General features: G+C 54.0%; 10 protein-coding genes across 16 annotated transcripts; all 10 read right to left on the reverse strand.

Annotated features, from left to right (window-relative positions):
- Positions 1-116: 116 nt before the first annotated feature.
- ABB37_01672 (amastin-like protein) lies at positions 117-1952 on the reverse strand (the record flags this gene model as incomplete). Its single annotated transcript, XM_015798265.1, has 1 exon — positions 117-1952. Exon 1 carries the CDS (start codon positions 1671-1673, stop codon positions 117-119), a length of 1557 nt encoding a protein of 518 aa, XP_015663785.1. The 5' UTR covers positions 1674-1952.
- A 1302-nt stretch (positions 1953-3254) lies between these two features.
- ABB37_01673 (hypothetical protein) lies at positions 3255-4620 on the reverse strand (the record flags this gene model as incomplete). 2 transcript variants are annotated; one of them, XM_015798267.1, is made up of 1 exon in its annotated part: positions 3255-4620. In XM_015798267.1, the coding sequence occupies exon 1, from the start codon at positions 4311-4313 to the stop codon at positions 3255-3257; it is 1059 nt and encodes a 352-aa protein (XP_015663787.1). In that variant the 5' UTR covers positions 4314-4620. The 2 variants fall into 2 exon arrangements, with proteins under 2 accessions (XP_015663787.1, XP_015663786.1); XM_015798266.1 differs by having other exon boundaries at positions 3255-4605.
- A 1187-nt stretch (positions 4621-5807) lies between these two features.
- On the reverse strand, positions 5808-9302 carry ABB37_01674 (hypothetical protein; the record flags this gene model as incomplete). 2 transcript variants are annotated; one of them, XM_015798269.1, is made up of 1 exon in its annotated part: positions 5808-9302. In XM_015798269.1, exon 1 carries the CDS (start codon positions 7602-7604, stop codon positions 5808-5810), a length of 1797 nt encoding a protein of 598 aa, XP_015663789.1. In that variant the 5' UTR covers positions 7605-9302. The 2 variants fall into 2 exon arrangements, with proteins under 2 accessions (XP_015663789.1, XP_015663788.1); XM_015798268.1 differs by having other exon boundaries at positions 5808-9221.
- Positions 9303-10239: 937 nt separating this feature from the next.
- ABB37_01675 (hypothetical protein) lies at positions 10240-11775 on the reverse strand (the record flags this gene model as incomplete). 2 transcript variants are annotated; one of them, XM_015798271.1, is made up of 1 exon in its annotated part: positions 10240-11775. In XM_015798271.1, the coding sequence occupies exon 1, from the start codon at positions 11422-11424 to the stop codon at positions 10240-10242; it is 1185 nt and encodes a 394-aa protein (XP_015663791.1). In that variant the 5' UTR covers positions 11425-11775. The 2 variants fall into 2 exon arrangements, with proteins under 2 accessions (XP_015663791.1, XP_015663790.1); XM_015798270.1 differs by having other exon boundaries at positions 10240-11488.
- A 1134-nt stretch (positions 11776-12909) lies between these two features.
- ABB37_01676 (haloacid dehalogenase-like hydrolase-like protein) lies at positions 12910-14216 on the reverse strand (the record flags this gene model as incomplete). 2 transcript variants are annotated; one of them, XM_015798273.1, is made up of 1 exon in its annotated part: positions 12910-14216. In XM_015798273.1, the coding sequence occupies exon 1, from the start codon at positions 14092-14094 to the stop codon at positions 12910-12912; it is 1185 nt and encodes a 394-aa protein (XP_015663793.1). In that variant the 5' UTR covers positions 14095-14216. The 2 variants fall into 2 exon arrangements, with proteins under 2 accessions (XP_015663793.1, XP_015663792.1); XM_015798272.1 differs by having other exon boundaries at positions 12910-14210.
- A 441-nt stretch (positions 14217-14657) lies between these two features.
- On the reverse strand, positions 14658-15663 carry ABB37_01677 (putative haloacid dehalogenase-like hydrolase; the record flags this gene model as incomplete). The annotated part of the gene is made up of 1 exon (XM_015798274.1): positions 14658-15663. The coding sequence occupies exon 1, from the start codon at positions 15501-15503 to the stop codon at positions 14658-14660; it is 846 nt and encodes a 281-aa protein (XP_015663794.1). The 5' UTR covers positions 15504-15663.
- A 908-nt stretch (positions 15664-16571) lies between these two features.
- On the reverse strand, positions 16572-17708 carry ABB37_01678 (putative haloacid dehalogenase-like hydrolase; the record flags this gene model as incomplete). 3 transcript variants are annotated; one of them, XM_015798277.1, is made up of 1 exon in its annotated part: positions 16572-17708. In XM_015798277.1, the coding sequence occupies exon 1, from the start codon at positions 17412-17414 to the stop codon at positions 16572-16574; it is 843 nt and encodes a 280-aa protein (XP_015663797.1). In that variant the 5' UTR covers positions 17415-17708. The 3 variants fall into 3 exon arrangements, with proteins under 3 accessions (XP_015663797.1, XP_015663796.1, XP_015663795.1); XM_015798276.1 differs by having other exon boundaries at positions 16572-17639; XM_015798275.1 differs by having other exon boundaries at positions 16572-17633.
- A 505-nt stretch (positions 17709-18213) lies between these two features.
- Positions 18214-19161, reverse strand: ABB37_01679 (Haloacid dehalogenase-like hydrolase putativehaloacid dehalogenase-like hydrolase-like protein; the record flags this gene model as incomplete). The annotated part of the gene is made up of 1 exon (XM_015798278.1): positions 18214-19161. The coding sequence occupies exon 1, from the start codon at positions 19069-19071 to the stop codon at positions 18214-18216; it is 858 nt and encodes a 285-aa protein (XP_015663798.1). The 5' UTR covers positions 19072-19161.
- Positions 19162-20064: 903 nt separating this feature from the next.
- On the reverse strand, positions 20065-21146 carry ABB37_01680 (haloacid dehalogenase-like hydrolase-like protein; the record flags this gene model as incomplete). Its single annotated transcript, XM_015798279.1, has 1 exon — positions 20065-21146. Exon 1 carries the CDS (start codon positions 20926-20928, stop codon positions 20065-20067), a length of 864 nt encoding a protein of 287 aa, XP_015663799.1. The 5' UTR covers positions 20929-21146.
- A 367-nt stretch (positions 21147-21513) lies between these two features.
- Positions 21514-22607, reverse strand: ABB37_01681 (putative haloacid dehalogenase-like hydrolase; the record flags this gene model as incomplete). Its single annotated transcript, XM_015798280.1, has 1 exon — positions 21514-22607. Exon 1 carries the CDS (start codon positions 22387-22389, stop codon positions 21514-21516), a length of 876 nt encoding a protein of 291 aa, XP_015663800.1. The 5' UTR covers positions 22390-22607.
- Between the last annotated feature and the right edge of the window lie 456 nt (positions 22608-23063).

The raw sequence follows: 23063 nt of genomic DNA on the forward strand, positions 1-23063 counted from the left end.
CCACAGCGAAGTGAAGGTAACGAAGACGCGCAAATAGCATTTAAAACTTATCAAAGCTCAAACTCTAGTACTGCGAATACGCAGCCACGGCAATCTCCCCGCTCGGTACACGCCTGCTACGAGCGTTGGTGTCGATTTACCAGTCGAGAGGGAACAGCAATCACAAAAACAACTCCGAGCAAGTTGAGAATCCACGACGTCACATTCAAGCCAAACCCCACACCATACGCCAGAAAGCTAGCTGGCAGACAGTAGTGCGAGGAGTGAATGCCAGCGATCACCGCCCACGAGATCAGCTGGGTCACCACCGTAATCAGACCGACGGCACCCACCACCACACGAGACGTAAGCGAGATTTTGTGCGGCGAGTGCTTGAGGCAGCAGATCGCGATGACCGTGGCGGTGAGGTTCACGACATAAATCATCAACGTAATGATGGAAAACGCGGCGCCGGCACCGAGACGTGTGCGAATCGCACCGCAGGGGTACATCGGCCGAGTATAGGTGTACCGGGCGACATCGCAGTCACTCTTGAAGCCCCAGTAGGTAAAGCACGACTTGCCGATCATGTCCAGCTGCGAAGTCGGGATCGACACAATCAAAAAAACAATGGAGAGAAACAAGACACCCAGATAGACGGCCATGCGGATGTCGGTCACCATCAGATACGCCAGGCCGCGCTCACACGCGTTGGGCGGGCATTCCTCGCCGCGCTTCGTCGCTCCAACGGCGGTGTGGCTGCCCTGGTAGTCCGCCAGCGCTGGGTCAAGACGGGGAAACACGTAACTCGCAAAAGGAAAGTCCTCCACTTCGCTTTCTTCATCGCTGGTTGGCTGGCCCAGCAGCGCGGCGTGGCCGGCGTGGTCCGGGTGCCCCTCCTCGCGTGAAAACTCTAATTGCGCGGCCGTCGCCCTCTGATTCGATGTGGTGGAGTAGGGCGAGTGTTGCATCTCTTCCTCCTCCCGTTGCCGCGCGTTGCGGTGCATGCGGCTTTCGTTGCGGTTCGCCGTGGTGCTGAATGCGGCGGCGTCCTGCACCTCCTCTCGCTCCTTGTAGCGAAATTCTTTCTTTGCCGAGGCGCCGCCGCCGCCACCCTTCCGGTCCTTGCGCACACTCGAGTCGCCACGTGGCTTGCCTGCCGCTTCCCTCTCCTCTCGCTCTGCGGGGCGCTTCGAGACGGTTGCTGGTGTGCTGTACGAGGACGCACCTGCCGCCACCGCTGCCGACTTGGCGGGCGTTGCATCAGCCGTCACCCTCAGTCGTTTCGCCGTCGCCGATTCTTTGGTCACGTCGGACGGCGCTGCTTGTCGTGTCGGTGCCTCCTTCGGCGGGGGAGAGACCTCCACCCGCGTCACCATCGTGGCCCCCGGCGCTTCCTCCGCGCTGTTTGTTGCGGGACTCTCCCGTTGCGGACTTTGATCGACCTCTTGCGCTTCACGCGCCTGCGAGGCGGAGGCCGACTTCGGCACGAATGCGTTCGCGTCCGCTTCCGCGCGCTCAGAGGTGATGAGAGACTCCGCCTTGTTTGCACGCGCTGCACCAGCGCCGGCAGGTTGCGGATCGGCGTGCTGCGCTGGCACACCGGAGGATGGCACAGCGGCGCCGCTGCCGTTGGACTCCTCGTCGGACGAGATGTCGTCAAACATCTTCTTTGCGCGTGCTATCTGAGACATGGATTTGCACAGTGACGCTCCGTCGCGTGCCCTCGATATATATACTTACGTGTTCTTTTTCTTTTGAGTGTGTGTGTGTGTGTCGAGGTGTCCGCAAAAAGGTATGTCGTACAGACCGACGTTCTACAAGGACAAGGTCGCTGATGTTAGAATTGGGAAGAAAGAAGGGACAAACCAGCGACTTCGAGTACGGTGGAATGCGCAGATCTACAGAAGAAGAAAGAAAAGAATCCACCACGGTATGATAAAAATGATGGCGCTTGTGGTGCGAAGAAAAGCTGAGATGCTCAGATTGAAGGTTCCGCAAAGCGCAATAACAGTAATAAACGAGAATAGCATAAGGTTTGAAAAGGGGAGAAGAATAGTACATGATGGCAGGAATTATTTTCCTTTTTTACTCCGGAAATAAAGCAGTGGGCTGTTGGGAAAACGGCGGGCAGTTTTCGTCTCCTTGCGGCCACAGCACGGCGCCAGCACAAAGCGTCGTTGTGTACCACCGTCCATTCGACACCGCCTCTTGCACGCCGCACTGCCGTTTTGACCCTCCGAGGTTCAATGCAAAAGATGGGAGGAAGAAAACACCATCACTCAATGCTCACCCGACCGTCGCACGTTACGCGCTGAGCGGTAGAGCAGCCGTGGGATACGATCCCCAGCGTGCAAAGAACAATACCCCATCTCCCGCATTCCGTCTTTTCCCCTTTTCATTGAACGCGGGTGACGTTTCTTGTTTGTTTGTTTCCATGTCCCTGAGGCTTTTTTTTTTTGTCTTGTTTGCAGAAGTACAATAGCTACCCATCACGCAGCACTTCACATCCACGTACCGCGAGTCTACTCGAAGCCCGCTGGCTTCTACGACTTACATCCACACTTCTTTGCCTTTTGAGTACATTCCTCCTCATTCCGAGGAGGAGGGAAACATAATAGTAATAAACAACGGAAATCGTCGGACGCTCACTGAATGCGGAGAGGGCTCATAGAAGGGCTCTCCACGCAAGCGCCACTCCCTCACACCAACTGCAGCACTAATAAAAGAAAAGAAAAAGGTAGCGAAGGGAGAAGAAAAATAATACAAAATGTGGTGCACTCGAACACTTCCTAAACAAAAAAGCACAGCTTCACCACACACATGCACACACAGACACACACACACAATAGGTACAGGTACACAAGGCGTCTTCGACAGTAACGACGACAACAGCAATAAAAGAAAAGTTCATACGCGGTCGCCACGAAAAAGGGGGAGGGGGGCGCTGTTGACACGAGACTAAAGAAGAGAGTCTATTTCAACCATTGCGAAAGATGATCAGCAAAAATATGAAAGAGAAAATATATATGTACACACACGCGTGACTCCACACAGGACACACGATAAAAAAACAAACTAAAGCGCGTTACAAAACAGTGCGACAAGACACTCATTGAAACGGGTCTTGAGAGGACAAGGGAGAGAACAACGCTCTGTGTCAGGTCTACAATGCTTGGGGAATAGGGAAAATATGGCGACTGCTAGGAAACAGTCAGGCGCACAGCGAGAATAGGGTGCATCACCACCAAGGGACATCAAACTCGTTCACGTTCTTACACCACCACGATGTACACCACATAAACAATGATCTCCATAATCCACGCGGTGAGACCAAGACCAAATCCAACGCCGTAGGTGCCGGCATTCGAGATGTAGTACGACGCATCACAGTGGTTCTGCGGTCCGACACCGGCAATAACCGCCCAAGCGATCAGCTCCAACACCAGGCTGATTGCGACGATGATGATGGTTGCCAGCTTTAGATGACCTGGGTTAAAGGTCGGCTCCGGATTGTTGTTGCTGCTGCTGTGATTGCCTTCCTCCTGTCTGGCGTTGGTGCCGAGCGTTCCTGCGTCCACGTCACGGTATCGACTCTGACGGCGTGTGGAGTTGTCCGCGTGGCGAAGACGGTTGCACATCAGCCAAGCCACGACCACCGTAGCCGTCGAGGTGAGAATCGACAGAATTGAAAAGGCCGCACCGGCCCGTAGCGAAGAGCGGAGCTTTCCGCAGTTGCGCAGCAGTTCCGTGCGGATGGTATAGCTCACACTGTCGCAGTTCTGCTTGTAGCCCCAGAAGGTTAAGCAGCCACCGCCTTCGATGTCGATCTGAGAAAGGGTGCAGGACAAGATCACAAAGAGCAAGTGGATGAGGGCGACGGCGAAAAAGACGTAGATGGTGACCCGTTGGCTGTCGCGGCCGGCAAGACTGGCGGAGACAGCGCGCATGCGGGCGGCTGGTGCGCTCAGTGCGGCGTTCACCATGTGCCGCGCTTTGCCCTTTCCCTGCTTGCTGCGGCTTTTCTTGTCCCTGTCCTGGTCCTCCCCTCCTTCGTTGAACTGCTCCGCCGGTGGTTGGCGCTGAGGCGAGGGGCTGGAGGTGGGCTGCACCACGCGGGAGTGATCATTTCGGTGTGCCCTTGACGCGGACCGCGGCACGGTGGCTTCTGGCTGTTGCGGCTGCGGTGGGTGGTGCTGGCTTGCGGTTTCCGTGTAGGAGCCGGAGCTGCCGGTGTAGCTCTCGCTCCCGCTCCTCACATCCTGCTGCTGCTGCTGCTGCTGCTGATGCGGCGGCTGTCCTTGAGGGACAGAGTTTCCGTTTTCGTGCAACATCTTTGTGGGAGTAAAAGAAAAGAAAGAAAAATGCCAGATAATCAACCAACGACGAATACAAGAGAGGGAGGAGCTAGAAGGTGGTGTGCGTGTGTGTGTGTGAAAACGACGAAGATGAGAAGCACGAAACCAGCAACAAAAAACAAGAGGTGCAGAGAAGGTGTGTATGTAAGTAAAAGACTTGTTTGTCTGCGAAAATCCGTTAGCGTTTGGGGGTCTCTCTGTATCTCTGTTGGAGAAGAGGGGTGCAGAGAAAACAATTGCTCCGAGACTAAAGCAGGCAATGGATTTCTGTTTGTTTGTGTGCTCCGTGGTGGTAATGTGTTGGTGGGTGCCACAGAGGAGCGAAGGGGAAAAGCAGGGGAGGCGATGAAGGCGGAAAAGCAAAACAAAAAAAAAGATACTGCAAAAGTATCCGCTGAATGTCTTTCATCACGTAGAAACGAACTTGACGCTTTTACGAGAGACCAATGAGGACGTTGACAAAGCTTGCTACGATCAAGCAACCTTCCTTGCTGAAGCGGTCCTTCGACACATGCAGGAGAGAGGCACACTTGTTTTTGCCTGGTCGTTTGCCAGCGCCAGTGTCACATTCTCGTTCCCGGAAGTATAAAAAAGGGTCATAGCACGCTTGCGTCCCATCACTGTCGGTCAGCACACCTTAGTGCCCGCATAACACTTCCGGCACTCGCTTCACCGAATTAGTGCCTGTTCGGCTGCAGCAAAGCCGGTAAACACAGCTGTGCACCACTGCTTACGCATGTTGCCGGTTACGAGTACTCCATAAACTACACCGTTATTTCTTCATAGTTTTGGAGGCTACGACGAAGTAGCCCAAGGAAAGGGAGGCGAGTTTAGACGCCGTTGCGGGCCAAAGCCGCACTCGAGTCACCCTTACGTTAACTTTAAACCCACGTTTGGCGGACCATCGCACGTACGAGACGGCCGTCATTGCAGCGTGAATTCTCATTCGGCCAGGAGGCAATCTCCGGGGTATTGCGTGGATTTTTTATGTTCCAACAGCAAAAGGCCGTTGACACGGAGATATGTTTTCTCTCAACATTTAAGAAAGAGAAACAACGATTGCGTGACCTCTAAAGCACCTAAACCCTTCACTCGCCACCAAAGCGATGTGGAGAGGGGGAATGGAATTGGAGGTTTCAGCGTTGAAACGAAAGATCACCAGGAAGGAAGTACACGAGAGCCGCTGCACACACGCAGGCGACGCTGTTGTGCGTAGACGGAATGGGCAGCTCTTAGCAGCGCTCCTTCCCACGTGCGGCTTGTTCATTTGTTCGTTCAGCCTATCTGAAAGTGTGGGTACGGTCTGGCGCACTCGCGTGTCGTCAAGCTCATACAAGCTTGCTTAGCGCTTTGATGCTTACGACACACACACAAACACACACACACACACAATACTCGTGGTCGTACACTACCACGAGCCCTTCACACCAGCACCGGCTCAGAGACACTTGCGTGAACTACCTTTGCAGCTCAAGGCAGATGACTTGGCGACCACCGCACTGGACGCACTCGCACAACGTCATGCTCCTCCGCGTGTGCGAGCATCGAGCACAGCGCTCCAGAATCCAGATCATGTGCATCCAGCTGTCGCACCACCTCTTCCTTCGTGCTGTCGATTGTGGTCAGCGTGTACGTCTCACATGCCGCAGCAGCGACGCTTGCGGTGTCCGTGCCGCTGCGCAAACGCTTGATCCAGCTGCACTGGCAGAAGCACACGCACAAGTCCTGCGCGCGCGTCAGCGCAACGTTCAGCCGATTCCAGTGTGTGAGGAACCCAAGAGCAGCGCCGGAGTTCGTCACGGTCCGCACGCAGCTCAGCAGAATGATGCGCTTCTCCTTTCCCTGAAAGCTGTCCACCGACGCAACCTGCAGCCCACTCTGCCGCTCCTCAGGCGTCAGCAAGGAAAGAATAAGGTCCTTCTGTGCATTGTAGAAGGTGATGATGCCGAGCTGCGGCGCCATGTCTCTCTCAGAGAGATGCAGAAAGATGCGCAACTGTCGCATGCACTGCACCACGGCAACCGCCTCTTTCATGTTAAACAAAGAGCGGCATTCGTTCACTTCCATTTCACCCTGCGTGATGTCTCTCACGATGAAGCGCGGACACCGGCCGAGGCGCTGCGCGATGGTCAAGTTGGCCGGATCGTGCGCTGGGGCCACTGCGGACGCCGTGTCGTCGCTCATCAAGCCGGGGGCTTCGTTGTCGCTGCCGCGAGCACGCAGGTGTACGCTGCTGTGCGTCTCCAGCTTCGAGTCGTAGAAGTACGCATTTGGGAAGGCGCAGATGTCGGGGTGCATGCGGTACTGCGTGCGCAGCAGGAAGGACTTGTGCCCGCAGGCCAGCATGCGCATCAGCAGACTGCGGCGCAGGCCGCACCGACTCGCTTCCCTGGAGAGGATGGTGGGCTGCAGCTGCTTCGAGTCGCCGACCAACACAACGGCGCTGTGCTCACCTGCCACCCGCAGAGCCTGCAGCACCGCCGGCTCCGTGCACTGTGAGGCCTCATCGACAATGACGGCGTCGAAGGTGACCCACGGGTTGATCTTCTTTACGCGGTGCAGCGAACCCAACGTCGTGAAAACGACAGCGGCGTCTCTCACCAGTTCACGTTCTATTTTCTTCCGCAGCCGCCAGTACTGTGACTGCTTCTCGCGCGGTATTCCCATTTTCTCCATTTTTGCGCACACTCGATCATCGAGGAAGACGCATGGGCGGAGTTGTAGCACCGCCCAATCGACCTTGTGCCTCAGACCAATTCGAAGCAACTCCCACCCTTGAATCGTCGCTCGCGACAACTCATTCAGGTCGTTGCTGTCGGTGTCGCTCAGAAGCTTGTGCAGACGCAGCAGTACCTCATCTACGGCGAAGTTGGACGGGGTGCACACCAGTACTTTTCCGACACCCATTCCTCTACAGCGGCTGTTGTGCAGTGAGTTGAGGATAGAGATGGCGATGGTCTGCGTCTTGCCGGTGCCAGGCGGTCCCTCCACCAACACTATGCTCGGCACACGAACCGCGTCCATCCTCGCGGCCAGTGGAGGGTGGGCAGCGAGCAGCACACCCCTCACGGCGCTCAGCTGCCACTGGTTCATGTAACTCCCAAAGAGAACGGGTACGGCGTTGGGCGAAGCATGTTGCACACTCCGCACATAGGCGGCGCTGCTCTCTGCCGAGCGTCGCGGGTCGAATAAGGTGTCGGCAAATCGTGTTTGGTGGATCCCCTTCACCGCATCCAGCTCCATCTGCGCTCCCCTAATCCGCGACATCTTCTTCACGTAGAATGTATCCCCCTCCAGTGCGATGGCGGAGCGGGGGAAGGACTGCAGAGACATGCCGTGGTAGCCGCGTGGCAAAATGGGCGGATACAGCGATAACTTTGCCACATTCTCTCTCAAGAAGACGCCCTCGACGAGCGCCAGCTGCGGCACGCACCCAAGTTTCCGCCACTCCGCGGGCAGCTTCCTCACCACCTCCTGCACCTCCGCTTCAAAATCGTCAGTAGACGCAGGATTCTGTGTGTGCGTGACGCAGTGCTGACGCCATTCGCTGGCAAAGGAACTGAGCGGGACAAGCACCACCACGATGTCGCCCTTGTACAACACGGATGTGATGCCCTCGTACGTCGCCCGCTCGACGTCCGCGTCCACAAGGAGGCTCCCCTCATACGGGAGAGGCCACGAGGTCGACGGTACCGCATCCCTTTATTCCTTCTTCTGAGTCTGGTCGGGGGCGAGTCAGCGCAGCAATGGAAATGTATTGCGAGTTCGGCGCAGTAGACCCTTGCAACCCCCATCGTTGCACGGGCTGCGCCACCCTCGCCTGCACACACAAACGTAATACCTCGGGATTCAAAGGTGTGTTCACGCGCCACGCCTCTTCCATAAGCTGCGGCCCACAGCCCGGTTTCTTACGCCGCCGTTTTGGCTGGCGGACCGATTCGCGCACTGCCTCTTCAACCGAGAAGCCACCCTCACCGCTCGCAGCCACCAGTTCGAAAAAACTTCTGGTGATTTCGCAACGCAGCTCTACGCCGAGGTGAGGTGCAAAGCAACCTACATAGGCCAGTTTTGATACATGTTCAGTGCTGTGTATGCCGATGTCGTCCATCTTGTCCTTATGGGTGTTATCGCACCTATTTGGACTGCCTGATCCGACATCGGCGCTCGACACGAAGATGTCAGGGATCGCCGGCAGCTGCGGGAGAGTGCCGCGAGGGCCAATGAAGTCATCGATCCTCGGATGATGCAGAGAGATCAAATCCGTGCCACAGACAATGCTTGACAGAAATGTGTCAGCCGGTCGAAAGTAGACCTTCTGCTTCCGTGCGGTAGCGGGCGGCTTGGGCTCCGAAGACGGAACTGGTGGAGGCGCTTTGTTGCTCGCCCGCGCGGTAGCATGCGACTTTGGTACCAGCAAGAGCTTCGGTGAAGGCGCTTTGCTGTGCGGCTGTGCGGTGGCAGGCGGCTGTGTGGCGGATGACGGAGACGGAAGAGCGGCTTTGCCGTTCGCCCGCGCGGTAGCATGCGACTTTGGTACCAGCAAGAGCTTCGGTGAAGGCGCTTCGTTTTTGGCTTCTGTGTAGTTGAGACGCTGTGACTCCGGAGACGCTGCCGCCACAGCGGCTCTCCTCTCTGCATCTGGGACGGCACGGGGTGCGGCACCAGCGTTTCTGTCCGGCGCAGTTTCCCGACCGTCAGCGGGACTCGAAAACAGACTCGCAAGAATTGCGAGCCACTGTGGAATCATTGCGGCGGACACCACCTGCGTGAGAATGCACCAGTACAACGCTGCGGTTTACACCGCTGGCATATGAATACACTTCCAATGTAGTACGGTGCCCCACCACACTAGGAAAAAAAGCTTACCGTTATGTCTATTGGACCTTTAGAGGACTCGTTTTTGGAAAGGTGGAGGCGATGGGGTCGGACGTGGTGTCGCCGTCGATATAGGGAAGAGAAAACAGCTGCACGAGGAGGAGGGATTTCGCATAAAGGAACGCGTCGCCAATCGAGACACCGACTCGCAAGCTGCACGCACGGCATCACTGACGGTCAGCACACCTTAGTGCCCGCATAACACTTCCGGCACTCGCTTCACCGAATTAGTGCCTGTTCGGCTGCAGCAAAGCCGGTAAACACAGCTGTGCACCACTGCTTACGCATGTTGCCGGTTACGAGTACTCCATAAACTACACCGTTATTTCTTCATAGTTTTGGAGGCTACGACGAAGTAGCCCAAGGAAAGGGAGGCGAGTTTAGACGCCGTTGCGGGCCAAAGCCGCACTCGAGTCACCCTTACGTTAACTTTAAACCCACGTTTGGCGGACCATCGCACGTACGAGACGGCCGTCATTGCAGCGTAGCTTCTCATTCTATCAAACGAAACTCTCCTGTCGTCCGCGTATATTGCTTACATTCCAGTAGCAGAACCTATAGATGTGGATATACGCCTGCTCAGAGGATTACACGAGAAAAGTCACGACCTCCTGAAAAAAAAAAGGTTTCCTTTTTGTCGACACACAAGTGAGGAGGAAACAAGCGAAAGGAGCAAAAAAAAGTCGTAGGAGAAGTACGAATGAAAAACGAAGGGTGACAGGAAAGACATTTTTTTTTCTCTCAGTTATTCCCCCAGTCGATGCTGTCGCGCATTAACAGACAAAAAAGAAAGGGGAGCGGGTACCATCACTCGCTCTCTCTCGCAGGCGCTGCTGGTCCATTTGCGTATCCGACTTCGAGTAGGGTATCACCACTTCGCCTCGCGAGGTCTCGTAAGGCTTCGGAAAGCGGGTGGTAAAAATGAGTTTATTCTCTTCTACAGCTGCGCTTTTCTACTCTTCCAGATCATTGCATGCTGGCACTCCGATTTAGTATTTTGATAGGGGTGTGCAGGGATCCCGACGCATCACCGTGGGAGCATGACGGCGCTGTACACCGTTTCGGCCCCTCCCATCGACACCTCAACCGGCATGTGAAACACCTCACGCAATTTCGCCGCTACACCGTTTTCTTCGTTCGACAAAATTACCTCGCATTGCGGCAGTGCCTTCTTCAGGCGGTCCTGGGCGTTGCGCATCACGCACCCTTTTCCGGCGGCCGCCAGCATCTCCTCATCGTTCATGCTGTCGCCGAAGGAGATGACGTCGTGCATGGTGTAGAGGGGCATCGCGTGCCGCTGTGCTGCCTGCACATCGACGCTGTCGACGATTTCCTTCAATGCACTTGCTTTGGAGACTCCACTCGTCATCACATCCAGACAGCAAGGAGAGGACAGCGCCACGGCGACGCGATCGCCAAACTGTCGCTTGATGCTCTGCTCTATCCAGTCCAGGATGTGTTTGTCGGAGCTGCGGAAGTACAGCTTCCCCACATCCTCTACCGGAAACTCGTCGAACACGCTGCGGGCGGCGTTGGCGGGGTCCGCCGCATCGAAAGGCACGACGTACGGACGCACGCCAAACTTCTTCTCTACCTCCTCCAACGACATAAAAGGCGCTGTGGTGTACCACTGATCGGTGGTGTAGGCGGATACGATGACGTGATCCTCTGCGTGGCTGCCATCGACGCCCGCCGCACCAGCTTCGCCGTTGTGCGCCAATTGCGAGACAATTTGGGGGGTGGAAGAAGAGAAGCCGAGGGCGGGCCCCTTTACGACCGCAGGACCGTGACGGGAGATGTAAGGCAGGCCGTACTGCGTGTAGAGGGCCCGCACTACTTCGGGGTCGAGGTTGTGCTGTACGATCAGCCGCCCGTCCGGATCGTGAATGCGGGCACCGTTCGAGGTGACAAGGTAGAAGCCGGGCACCGCGGCATCGACGGCGGCTTGCGCGCTAGGGTGTGCTGCCACCTCTACCAGCGCCTTCGCATGGTACTCCTGATAGCGCTGGTGAAAGTAGGTCGCGAGGGTCTCACGTGCGGCGTGCACACTCAAGTGGTGCCGCCCAGTGGCGAAGATGAACTTCACGCCGTACCGCACGGAGAGCTGGAAGAGCGTCTCCATGGTGTACGGTGTAATACTGTGTGCCTTGTCCAACAGCGTGCCGTCCATGTCGGAAGCCACAATGCGAAACGGGGGCGTTGTGGTGGACATGATGGAGGAATACACTTAACCGTAGAAAACCCGAATGCTTGAAAAGGGAAGAAAAGTCTGCTGCTGTGGTAGAATCAGAAGGGAGAAAAATTACGAGTTACGACCGCTATTGTTTAAACGAACACAAGGCTGTCGTTTTCAAAGTACAGGTGCATTGAAGACGCAATGATCAGTTGTGTCGCGTGTTACCTCAGTCGCTCAAAAACGTCGTAGCATCTTCAATAGAAGACCAGATTTTTTTTTTAACCTTGTTTGTGTGCGAGAGACCTGGAAACGATCTTTTGACAGCCTTCAAAGGTGTCGTTTAAAGCTTTTGACGAGAGACGTCTCTGAGGACGATAGAGGAACAACTGAAAATGGCGAAAGAGATTTCACAACCAGCACATCCACAACAGTAGAAAAAAAAAGGGTTCAAGTTTCGTGATCAGTGAATGCGTTGAAGAAGTACGGGGCGCCGCACGCGTGGAAAGTGGTTCATACAATACATGGAGAAAGTAAGAGAAGTTCGCAGTTGAAAAAGACAAAGCCAATGCATGACGGCACAATGCGTGATCGATGCACTGCGGTCTGTCGAGCATTCTTACGCGTAAACGTCGAATATTAACAGTGCCACCATTTATTGAAGCGCGGGGAGCAACCATACAGAAGATACCGCGGCGATCAGCGTCAACGAAGGCAACAGAAATGATGTTTTTGTTCTCAAAGCGGCTATCACAGCAAGATGGGCACACCAGTAAACGAAAATGTCGGAGTCATCGAAGGACTATACGAATTATGATTGTTATGGATTCCTGCCGTAACGATGTATGTCTAAGTAATGTAGCTCCTTTTATTTTTTCTGGGGGTAAGCGACAGTACATATAACGCGTCGATACCTAGGGGAAAAGGAGATAGATATGTTTGTTGTCAATAGTAGAAAAGTATAAAAAAAGGATCATTCGGTGGAAAACAGCGGATCACCTCATCCCGCAAAAAGCGCAAACAAACAACGCAAAATGGGAAATCAACTGCGTGAGAGACTGCCGAGCAACAGAAGCGCGAGTCCAACCAGTTGTATTATTCTACCTTTTCCCTTTGTTTGAAAGAGAGGGTTACGCAGTAAAGGCGACAGATGAGACACTGACATCTGCAGGAAATCAACTCAACCTCAAAAGAATAACTTGGGAGTGCGTACGAAATAAAAAAGGAAGGAAAGCAACAACACAAGCTGATGGTGAAGGGTAGTTATGTGCAAACAAAGTAAAAAGAGCAGTCCTTCACCTTCGCTTAGAGGTACTGGGACGCGATACGATACACTGTTTCTCACACATCATACACGTCTAGCGCGTGTAAGTTTTGTTTTCTCTTTCCGTACGATTGTGATGACAAATAATGGGCAATAAATAAATATATAATAGGTGCAGAATAGTTGTATTGTTTCTCCGGAAAAATGACGCGCATTTTGGCTTTAGGAGTCTTGTGTGGGCTTTTTGGTTTTCGTGTCTTTTACGTTCCCTTTTCAGCATCGAGGCCAAACACTTCGCACAGCTTGCACGCCACGCCATCCTCGTCGTTAATACCAATTACTTCCAAGTCGGGCAACTTCGCTTTCAGGCGCGGGCTGGCGTTTCCCATTATGCAGCCTTTGCCAACCGAGGACAGCAGCTCCACGTCATTCAACCCATCGCCAAAAGCGATGACGTCCTGCCACGTGAGATGCAGGTCCTTGATCACCTGCTCTAACGCAGATGCCTTGCTCACGTTCACGGGCACCACATCCAGGCAGTACGTCGTGGACGGGGCCACGCGCACCGCCGCCTCGGGCGCGCCGATCTTCTCCACAAACTCCTTCATGTGCTCGACAATCTCCGCCTCTGCCCGTGCGCAGCGTGGCGGGTCGTAGCAGAGGAAAAACACCTCGCTCACGTGATCCACGGGGTAGGTTTTCTCGATGTCCGGCACCACGCGAAACACAAATTTTGACTCCTTGTACAGCGCCGCCTCCAGGTCTGATGGGTAACGACAGATCCACTCCTCACTCGCCTGGTCGTCGGGCTGATCACTTGGGTTCGTGTATCCCTGCTTCTGCCGCTCCGCCGCGTCCACGACGCGAAACACGTTCACGTTCACCTGCGGATCGTCGACGAACATGTTGTACAACTCCCGCACCACACGCGGGTCCATCGCGCGCTCGTAAATGCGCTCGTTCGCCTCATCGTAGATGCACGCGCCGTTCGATGTCACGGCGAAGCATCGGGGAACGATCCTTTCCGGCCTGTACGGCAGGTCCCCGGTCACCATGGTCCCATACGTGGGGCTGCTGCTGCTGCTGCTGGCGTCGCCGACGGAGTCGGGGCCAATGCGGGCGACGGGGGTCTGCGTGGTGGGCGTCACCACTTGCACACCGGGCGTCGCGATCACCTTGGCGGCGGCAAAGATGTCGAGGCGCCGTTTAATGCGGTAGACATCGGTGAAGGGGCGACCTGTGGCGAAAATCAGGTGCACGCCGCGTGCGAGCAGCTGCGAGAGGACGGTGCGGGTAAAATCGGAGACGGAGTGCTCGCTGTTGAGCAGCGTGCCATCCAAGTCGCAGGCGACCAGCTTGTAGGGATTGGCGCCTCGGTGGACGTGAACGCTCTTCGCTTTGCGGTTGGCGAGGTGGGCCGCGTAGCTGGCAACGTTGGCGTGCATGAGGAAGATGGGGACGGTGAACGAATGTGAATGCGAGAAGGGAAAGCCTCCGTAGACAACGCGATCACCAAACGAATCCGGAAGAAGAGAGGAAAAACCCCAGGCACTGTTATTACTATTACTATTATTATTATTGAAGGCGGGAAACCGCGAAGCACAACGCGAAAAGAAAACAGAACAAAAAAGATGGGAAGGGAGACGGCAGGCTTACGCACAATGAAACCTGCTGTGGAGCAATCCGGTCGCTACAAGCACTGCATTTTCAACAACAGTTTTTCTTTTTTCTAAAGACGACTGTCACTCATTATATCGATTCTTCAAGTGATGTGAAAGCCATCGAGATTCTACCGCAACGATGCGGCGTTACTGTTTCTTATATATATGTAACTGTTTCTACAACAGAATGACATCACTCATACTTGCGTTTCAGCGATAGTGTGCCTGTGACACAATCCCGTAGCACCCAGCAAATCTACTGCGGGTCAACGCACTGCGTCCCCACGCACCAAAAGAGAGAGAGAGAGAGAGAAAGAATACCAGACGTGGATTGCGTCTTTTTACGTTTAAGACGAGAAGAAGAGCTGCTCCAGCTTCCTGGCCACACCGTCATTTGCGTTAGAGCCGATCACCTCGCCATGGGCGATCACGTCCTTCAGCTCCTGCTGGCCGTTCTCCATGATGTACGCCTTGCCGGCAATCTGCAGCATCGACTCGTCGTTTAGCGCGTCGCCAAAGCACGCGACATCCTCGAGGCGCAGCTTCAAGATCTCGGCGACCTCACGAACGCCGTTGCCCTTCGTCACCCCGACAGGACCACAGTCGATCATCATCGGCGCAGAGAAGGTCCAGCAGAGATCAGTTCCAAAGGTCGCGCTGAGTTGGGTGCTCACCGCACGTAACTCTTCCGTTTCGCCGTAGTACCAAATCTGATGCACTCCCTGCAGTTCCTCCGTCGGCAAGGCGTACAGGTCCTCTCCGAGAACGGTGCACGGAAGGTTCTTATGCAGGCCTCCGCTGATCTCCGGCACATCCCGGTCCGTCAGCCACTCCGTGTTGCGGTACACATTCGTCACAAATGTCTTTGCTGCCGCGTTGCCGCCTTCCGGGTGCGGGAGGGTGTGCAGGAGCACAAGTTTCTGTGCGAGATTGGAAGGGATGTTGTGTTCCAGCACCACGTTGAACCCGCCATCGTGGAGCCAGCCTCCGTTGCTGGTGAGGATGAAATCCGGCTCCAGCTGGCACTTGCGAATCGTCTGGATCACCTCCCCGTAGGGGCGGCCCGTGGCAACGATAAAATGAATGCCCCGCTCTTTCAGCCGCTTTAGAACACTGGCGGTGTAGTCGCTGATTTGGTGCGCCGGGTTCAGCAGCGTGCCGTCCATGTCCGTGACGACTGCTTTGATGGACATGACTCCGGAGAATACTGCACGGAGAGTAGGATAGTAAAATCTGTGGAGAAAGACCGCTGGCGCGGCGAGACGCACATCACCGGCTGTACGGCAGTAAAGCTGAGCGTCGTCAAGAGAACACCCTCAGCACAAGACGATCCGAGGCGCGCGCGTGTGCCTCTTTAATTGAGGTGTGTTTTGGGAAGAATCGAGAGGTCAGAAGAGTGAAGAAGTCCTGTTGCAAATATAAGCATCTGCCAGTAGACCGAAACAACGCTCGGTAGGTGAGACCCAAAGCCGGGAGGCATTGGATACGCAGCCATGTGTAAGAAAACATAAATGGGGAGCACCTTCACCCCTCCGGCCTGGCGCCTGCCCTTTCATGGGTGAGTGTGAGTAACAACTTTCAGAAGCCCTCGGGTGGCACCGCTCTTATTAATTATTATTCTTCTTTTTCAGTTATCTTTGCGAATCGACGCGCTGCGACAGCATCATGTCGCTTCAGAAGAAAAAACAAAACGTGCACGAAGCGACTCATCAAAAAAAGGTGGAAAAACAAACGTTAAGAGGCAAACACCAAAGAAAAAACCCAAAACTGGGAGAAGTTCATAACCGCAATGCGATCGTGCTCGAACACAACGCGGTCAGCCGAGGAGACATAATAAAGAGAAGGAAAGAGGAGAAAGAAAAAAAACGTTTTTCTTTTTTTGTTGTTGGTGTGAAGACATTTGTGCAAGAAGCGTACAACAGACGAGAGTTAATACGTAAGACAGCGAGAGAGAGAAAAAAAGAAAGAAAACCGTCAACTTTTTGAAAGCAAGTAAAACAAAAACAACAGAAAAAAGAGGAGCAAGCAACGCGGAAGCGTTTTTCCCATTTGATGATTCAACACAGTGTTGGGAGCCTCCAGTACCGCGCACGGCCCCGTCCGATCACGTGAGCAGTCGTCTACTTTGTGGGTAATGTTTTTCTCCCTTTTTTTTTTAAATTAGGAATGCTTTTTAATTGTTTGCTCCATCTCGGATGGTTGTGTGGCAGAAAACAAACAAAAAAGAAGCAAATGCACACTACGTGCAAAACAGCTACGCTTCAGTTGGAGAAGAAGAGCTCCTCCAGCTTCCTGGCGACACCGTCGTTTGCGTTAGAGTCGATCACCTCGGCGTGGGGAACCGCATCCTTTAAGCCTTGCTGACCGTTTTCCATGATGTACGCCTTGCCAGCGATCTGCAGCATCGATTCGTCGTTCATACCATCACCGAAGCATGCCACGTCTTCCAGTTGGACATTTAACATTTCGGCCACCTCTCGTATACTGTTGCCTTTGGTTACACCGACCGGCACACAATCTATGAGGTAGGGCAACGAGTAGGTGCAGCAAAGCTCACCGCTGAAGGTCGTCTTCAGGTACGTGTAGAGGGGTTCGAGGTCGTGGTGGTGGCCGAGAAACCACGCCTCGTGCACGCCCTTTAAATCCTGCGCCTGCAACTCGTAGAACTTCTCTCCGAGAGCATTGCAAGGAAATTCATCGTTAAACGCTGCCTTCGCCTGCGGGACGTACTTGTCGGTCAGCCACTCCGCTTCGCGGTAGATGTTCGTGGCGAACTTCTTCTCCACTGCGCCGGTCTTTTCGTTCCACACCCCGCGCAGTTGCGCAATCTTCGCGACGAGCTCTGGGCGAATATTACACTCCCTCACAACGTTAAGGCTCCCATCGTGAATGCGCCCTCCGTTGCTGGTGATGATGAAATCCGGCTCGAGCCGGCACTTGCTGATCGTGGCGAACACGTCTGCGTAGGGCCGCCCGGTCGTGACGATCAAATGGATGCCTTTGTCCTTCAGGCCCCGGAGAATGTTCGCGGTGTAGCCGCTGATTCGATGGTTGGGGTTCAGCAGCGTGCCATCCATGTCTGTGAAGACTGCTTTGATGGGCATGTCTGCAAATGTAGCCCGCAGCACGAGCAGACACACACCTAAACCCCCAAAAAGGCAGGGTGAAAACACGCGGTAAAGACGCTTGTAAGCGGAGCACAGATTGGACCAACACTGACCTTAATCGAAGCGCACAAAAAAAAGAATAAATGGCTTCTTTAGAGATGAGTGGTAAACGATTCCTTTTCCTGGAGCGTTGTCGGCAATTTGTAAAGGGAAGCCTGCGTCTAGGGAGCAGACAGATAGGGGGCAAAAAGGGAATGTAATAAGACCAATACTGTTCATGTGAAAGGCGGCTGAGCCGGCGTAGAGACAAGCCGATAAAGAGAAGCACAAAGTCGTTAATGGTCGAGTGCAGCATCAAAAAGGAGAAAAAAAAGAGCTACGTCATACGTGACGCTTCTTCCATCCGCTTTCGTGACATGAGCACCGCTGAATAAATCGGCATAGCTTAAGCTAAAAGGCGTTGTTTGTAAAAGGGCAAGCGGGGCCTTTGGTGGGGAGAGGACTATTTCTTTTTGGGGGAAAGAAAAGCGGGGGGAGGAGTGAAAGCACCAGCACAGCATTTTTGATCCTTCTCTTCGGTTTTCATCGTCGAGAACGACGAGCGTACATTTCTGTTACAAGAGAAATCACACTATGACCTGTAAACTCAGCAACAAAAAGATGGGGAAAGAAAGCTGTGTACACTGCACAAATACACGTATACTCGTACGTAAGAATGGAGAGGATAATTGCAGATACCACGTTACAGTACGTTATGCGAGAAGACGAAAGCACAACCGAGGGGACGCCCCCTTCTCTACTGAAAGGCTCCGGCAGCAAGGAGCTCCTCAATTTTCTTCGCGACGCCATCATTATCATTGGAGTCAATTACAGGCAAGCCCGTCGCCGCCTCCTTCACCATCGGTGCCGCGTTCGCCATTACGAAACCGTGGCCGGCGGCCCGCAGCATCTGCAGGTCGTTCATGCCGTCCCCAAAGGCGATCGCCTCGCTGGGCGAAACACTCAGCTTCTCACACACACGCGCCAGCGCCACTCCCTTGTTCATCCCGGCGGGGAAGATGTCCAAGATGTGCGGCAGCGCAAAAGTGCACGAAACGACACCGTCAAACTCGCGCTCGATAAACTTCCTCACGCAGTTCAGATCCTCATGCGCTCCGCTGACCCATATGCCATGGGTGCCTTGCAGCGACGCTGGCGTGAACGCCATGGGGTCCACCTGCTCGTACAAGTACGACGGGTGGAACGCCGCTCGCACGGAGGAGAGGCACTCGTTTGTCAACCAGCGATCTTTGCAGTTGACGTTGTAGTAAATTTGCCGCTTTGGGGCAGCGGGGTCCACCACGCCCTCCGCCGTAAGGTGCGGGGACAGCTGAAAGATGCGGCACACCGCTTCTGCGTCCAAATCGCACTGGAAGACCGTTTCGTGCTGCGCGTCGTGCACGCGAGAACCGTTGCTGGTGACGATGAAGTCGGGGTGAAGGTTCGCGTTGCCGAGGGTGCCGAAAACGTCAGGAAACGGTCGGCCGGTGGCGACGATAAAAAACGCACCTTTCGCCTTGAGTGCACGAATCGCCTCAACGGAACGGGGGCTTATACGGTGCCTTTTGTCGAAGAGGGTGCCATCCATGTCGACAAAGACTGCCTTGATAGTCATTGTGGAAAACGAACGTGGTGCGGGTGCGTTGGGGAGAAGGTAGCCCCTGTTTTGTTTTTTTCGAAACTAACGTAGGAGTGTTACCGTGACTAGCAAAATATGAAGAGCAAAACACATCAGAAGTTGTCCGCAAGAGGAGGAAAAGCAGAAAATCGAAATAAAGGATTCAAACGTTCGCATCGTTTCCAGAGCATCAATATTGGTTTTGCACCACTCGCGATACCGCGGCCGCTGCTTTTCTCTTTATTCTTTAACTTGATTGGAACGACCGGCAAAAGTCAAAATCGACTGAAAAGGCACTCTGCGGTCTCCACCTTTCGGAAATGAAGCGATGTCGCTACTGTTGTTCTTTTCCTAGTTTTTTGAAGTGTGTGTAGCTGGTCACTTTAGTCATTCGACCGCGTCGTCAACGTTAAAATACGAGAGAGGGAGAGTTCGCATCAGCTTCTTCGATGACGAACCTGCGTTGTATCGGATTTAGTAAGTATTACTTAGTACATGAGATTAGACCGCTTTAACCGCAATCGACTAACAACGCAGCGTACACCTGCTAGTGCTTTAGTGTGTCGATGTGCGTGTTGACACTTGCATGCCGACAACAAAGAATACATTTCCTGCCGTCAGGAGTATAAGGCAGTGCGGACTCGCACAATAGCTTCTGTAGGCAAAGCATTGAAAGACGAAAAACAAAAAGAAGAAAGGCGCATCTTTCAATGAAAACGTTGATACGGATTCGGGGGAAAAGAAGGTACGAAATCAAAAGTCGAATGTAAAACACACATGTGCTGAGAAAGAGAGAGATGTACGTACGTGTGTGTGTATCGTCGCCCACAAAAGACAAGCTCAATATATATATAAAGACTGTTGCTATCTAAAACAATAAAAAGGAAAGGAAAGAAAGCAATTTGATGGTCCCTTGGACCAAATTATCCCGTATGCAAAGGAGTCGGTTTGAGAGCCTACTTTGGGGGTTATAGCTTTGAGGGTGTGCGTTTAGCCTGCGAATGCATCCGCCTCCAACAACTCTTCAATCTTAGCGGCCACTGCGTCTTCGCGGTTGCTGCCGATCACCGGCAGGCCTTTGGTCGCTTCCCGCACCATCGGAGCCGCGTTGGCCATGACGAAGCCCTGACCCGCTTCCGAGAGCATTTGCACATCGTTCATCCCGTCCCCAAACGCGATGGTCTCGCGTGGCGTAATTCCAAGCTGCTCACATACCTTTCGCATGGCAACACCTTTGTGATTGCCGCTGGGGAAGCAGTCAAGGATGTGCGGGAGCGGAAACGCCGAGGACACATCCGGGAGTTCGCGCTGGATGTACCTCTGAACGCACAGAAGATCTTCATGTTTGCCCCAGCCGTACATGCTGTGAGTGCCCTTGATCGTCTCGGGCGTCTGCGCCATGCGGTCCACCTCCTCATAGTTCAGCGAGGGGTGGAACATCGCACGAATTTCGTCACGGCGCTCATTTGTCAGCCAACGTGCGCCACAGTTCAAATTGTACTGAATGCAGCGCGTTGGGGAGATGGGGTTCACGACGCCGTCATCGTCCAGCTCCGCCGGCAACTGAAAAATACGGCAGACACTCTCGGGGTTCAAATCACAGGCAAAGACAAGCTCGTGGTTCGCATCGTGCACGCGGGAGCCGTTGCTGGTGATAATGAAGTCCGGCTTTAGACCGGTAGTTTCCAGGTTGGCAAAGACGTCCGGAAACGGACGGCCGGTGGCCACAATGAAAGGAATACCACGCTCCTTCAGTGCGGCGATCGCTTTCACCGTGCGCGCTGAGAGTGTGTGCTCGGAATTGTAGAGCGTGCCATCGAGATCGGTAAAGACAGCCTTGATTTTCTGCAGCATCTGCGCGGAGATCGAAGGAGGTCTGTGTAGGTAGGCAGAAGGCTACTTCACGCTAAAGTTTGGTGAGAACAGTTCAAGAGCGGGATGGCTGTCACAGATACACCTGTAAGCAGTTAGAAATAGGAAAGCGCGTGTGTTTCTTTTTCCCTTTTTTGAAGCGTGCAGCGGTCTATTTCTTTTCTTCTCCGTTTGTGACGTCGCGGATGATCACGAAGGCCTTTTCCAACAGAAACGCAGAACCCGTTGCGACATGAACGAAGAGGGGGAAGGAAGGGAGGGAGGGAGACAATTTGGATGGAAAGACGAAATTGTCTTACGGCCGCATTCAGTTGGATTCCAGAAAGCAGAAGCTAGCACTTCAGGGGCTGTGGAATTCTCTGTATTTTAAAGAAAGCGACTCGGTGAAGTGGAGGTCACGATTTGGTAGGCATTTTTGTTTGTGTGTTTGGCAAGACGACGGATTGCTTCAGCATCACGGAAAGAGTCGACCACAAGATACGCGCTTTCGTTTTCGTAGATACTTGCTTCCTCTGCCAGAGCTGTGCAGGTAGCGACCGCCTCTTCCCATGAGTACTGCTTCGTTTTTCAGGGAAAGAACAGCGCGAGCAGCTTCTTGGCTACGCCGTCGTCGGCGTTCGATCCAATCACTTCCAGGTGTGGGGCGGCCGCAAAGAGCTCAGGGAGCGAGTTCGCCATCACGTAGCCGTGCCCGACGGCGGTGAGCATGGGGAGGTCGTTCATTCCATCGCCGAAGGCCGCTGCATCCTCCGGGGAAAGCTGCAGCAGCTTGAGCACGTCCCGCAGCGCGGTGGCCTTGTCCACGGCGCGCGGCGCCACGTCGAGAATGTACGGCAACGAAAAGGAGAAGGTCACGTCCTCTGCAAAGTCGCGCCGCAGCGCTCGTTCAATCGGCAGCAGATGCTCATGCGGACCGTAGAAAAACAAGCTGTACACCTGCTCATGATACTCGTTCGCCAGGGGAAGGTCAGCGACAACGCGAGGCTGGAAATTCGGCCGATAGGTGCGGCCCATGCCCGTCACTTTGCAGGTGGACACCCAGTCCTGCTCACGGAAAAGGTTTGCCGCCACGACTGGGGCCACCGGCGGACTTCCTGTTGCCTCTGCCATGGAGGAGGGGTCGTGCACCGGTTCGCTGGGCAGCGGAAGGGCAAGGACTCGCCGCACCACGTCTGCCCTTAACGTGTGCTGGCAGACGCGTTTGTCCGTCTCACCTTGATGGACGACCGCTCCGTTGTTGGAGATGATGTAATCGGGGTGGAGCTGCAGCAGCTTCATGGACTCCATCACGTCTTGGTAGGGCCGCCCCGTCGCTACGACAAATTTCACGCATGGGCGCTCCGTGTGGAGGCGGCGCAGCACATCGCGAGTGAAAGCGGAAACAACGCGATGCGTGTCGAGCAGCGTGCCGTCCAGGTCGGCGAAAACGATACGAATTGACATGGGGATCGATAGGGAAAGGGGGGAGGGGGAGGAAGAGAAAACAGATTTTTAAAGAAGAGGTCCAGCGGGTTGCACAGCTCTCATGAATGGGACTTTGTGTGTGTGGTGGGGGGGGGAGGGGGAGGGTTCGTTTCTCTTCGTGAGAGGTTGCACAACGGCATTTACGCCCTACTTCTGTACGGCTGCAGCTTGTAGATAAAATACAACTACTGATATCCTCACAGAGCCGGAAAGAGGAGATCGGAAAACAGAGAAGGAAGAAGGCGGAAGTAAAACGGAGAGAATAATAATAATGACAATAATAATAACAGCAAAACGTAAAGTCAACGCGCACAATGGAGCATAGGCGAGCAGACGAAGAAGCAAGCCAGACCTGGGCATGCAGCAACGTGAGTGAACACAACTGTTACCTACGGTCGCCAACGTTGAGTAGCATTAACACCACCTACGATACTTCTTTGATTGTAGTCGTTATAGAGTTTCGGTTTTGGCGCTGAGCGAAGTGAACGGAAACGATATTAAAGAGCAAGAATGTTTTCTTTTCCTGTTAATCAAATGAGAAGAGAAAAGTTCCGAGGGGAAAAAAAAGGTTGTGGGGACTCTACATGATGCAGCACAGGTAAACTGGTTTGAAAAAAAATAATAAGACGAGTCCTCACGGTAAAGTTTCGAGA

Source organism: Leptomonas pyrrhocoris (assembly GCF_001293395.1).
Source record: "Leptomonas pyrrhocoris isolate H10 chromosome Unknown, whole genome shotgun sequence".
In the NCBI taxonomy this organism is placed as follows: Eukaryota; Euglenozoa; class Kinetoplastea; order Trypanosomatida; family Trypanosomatidae; genus Leptomonas; species Leptomonas pyrrhocoris.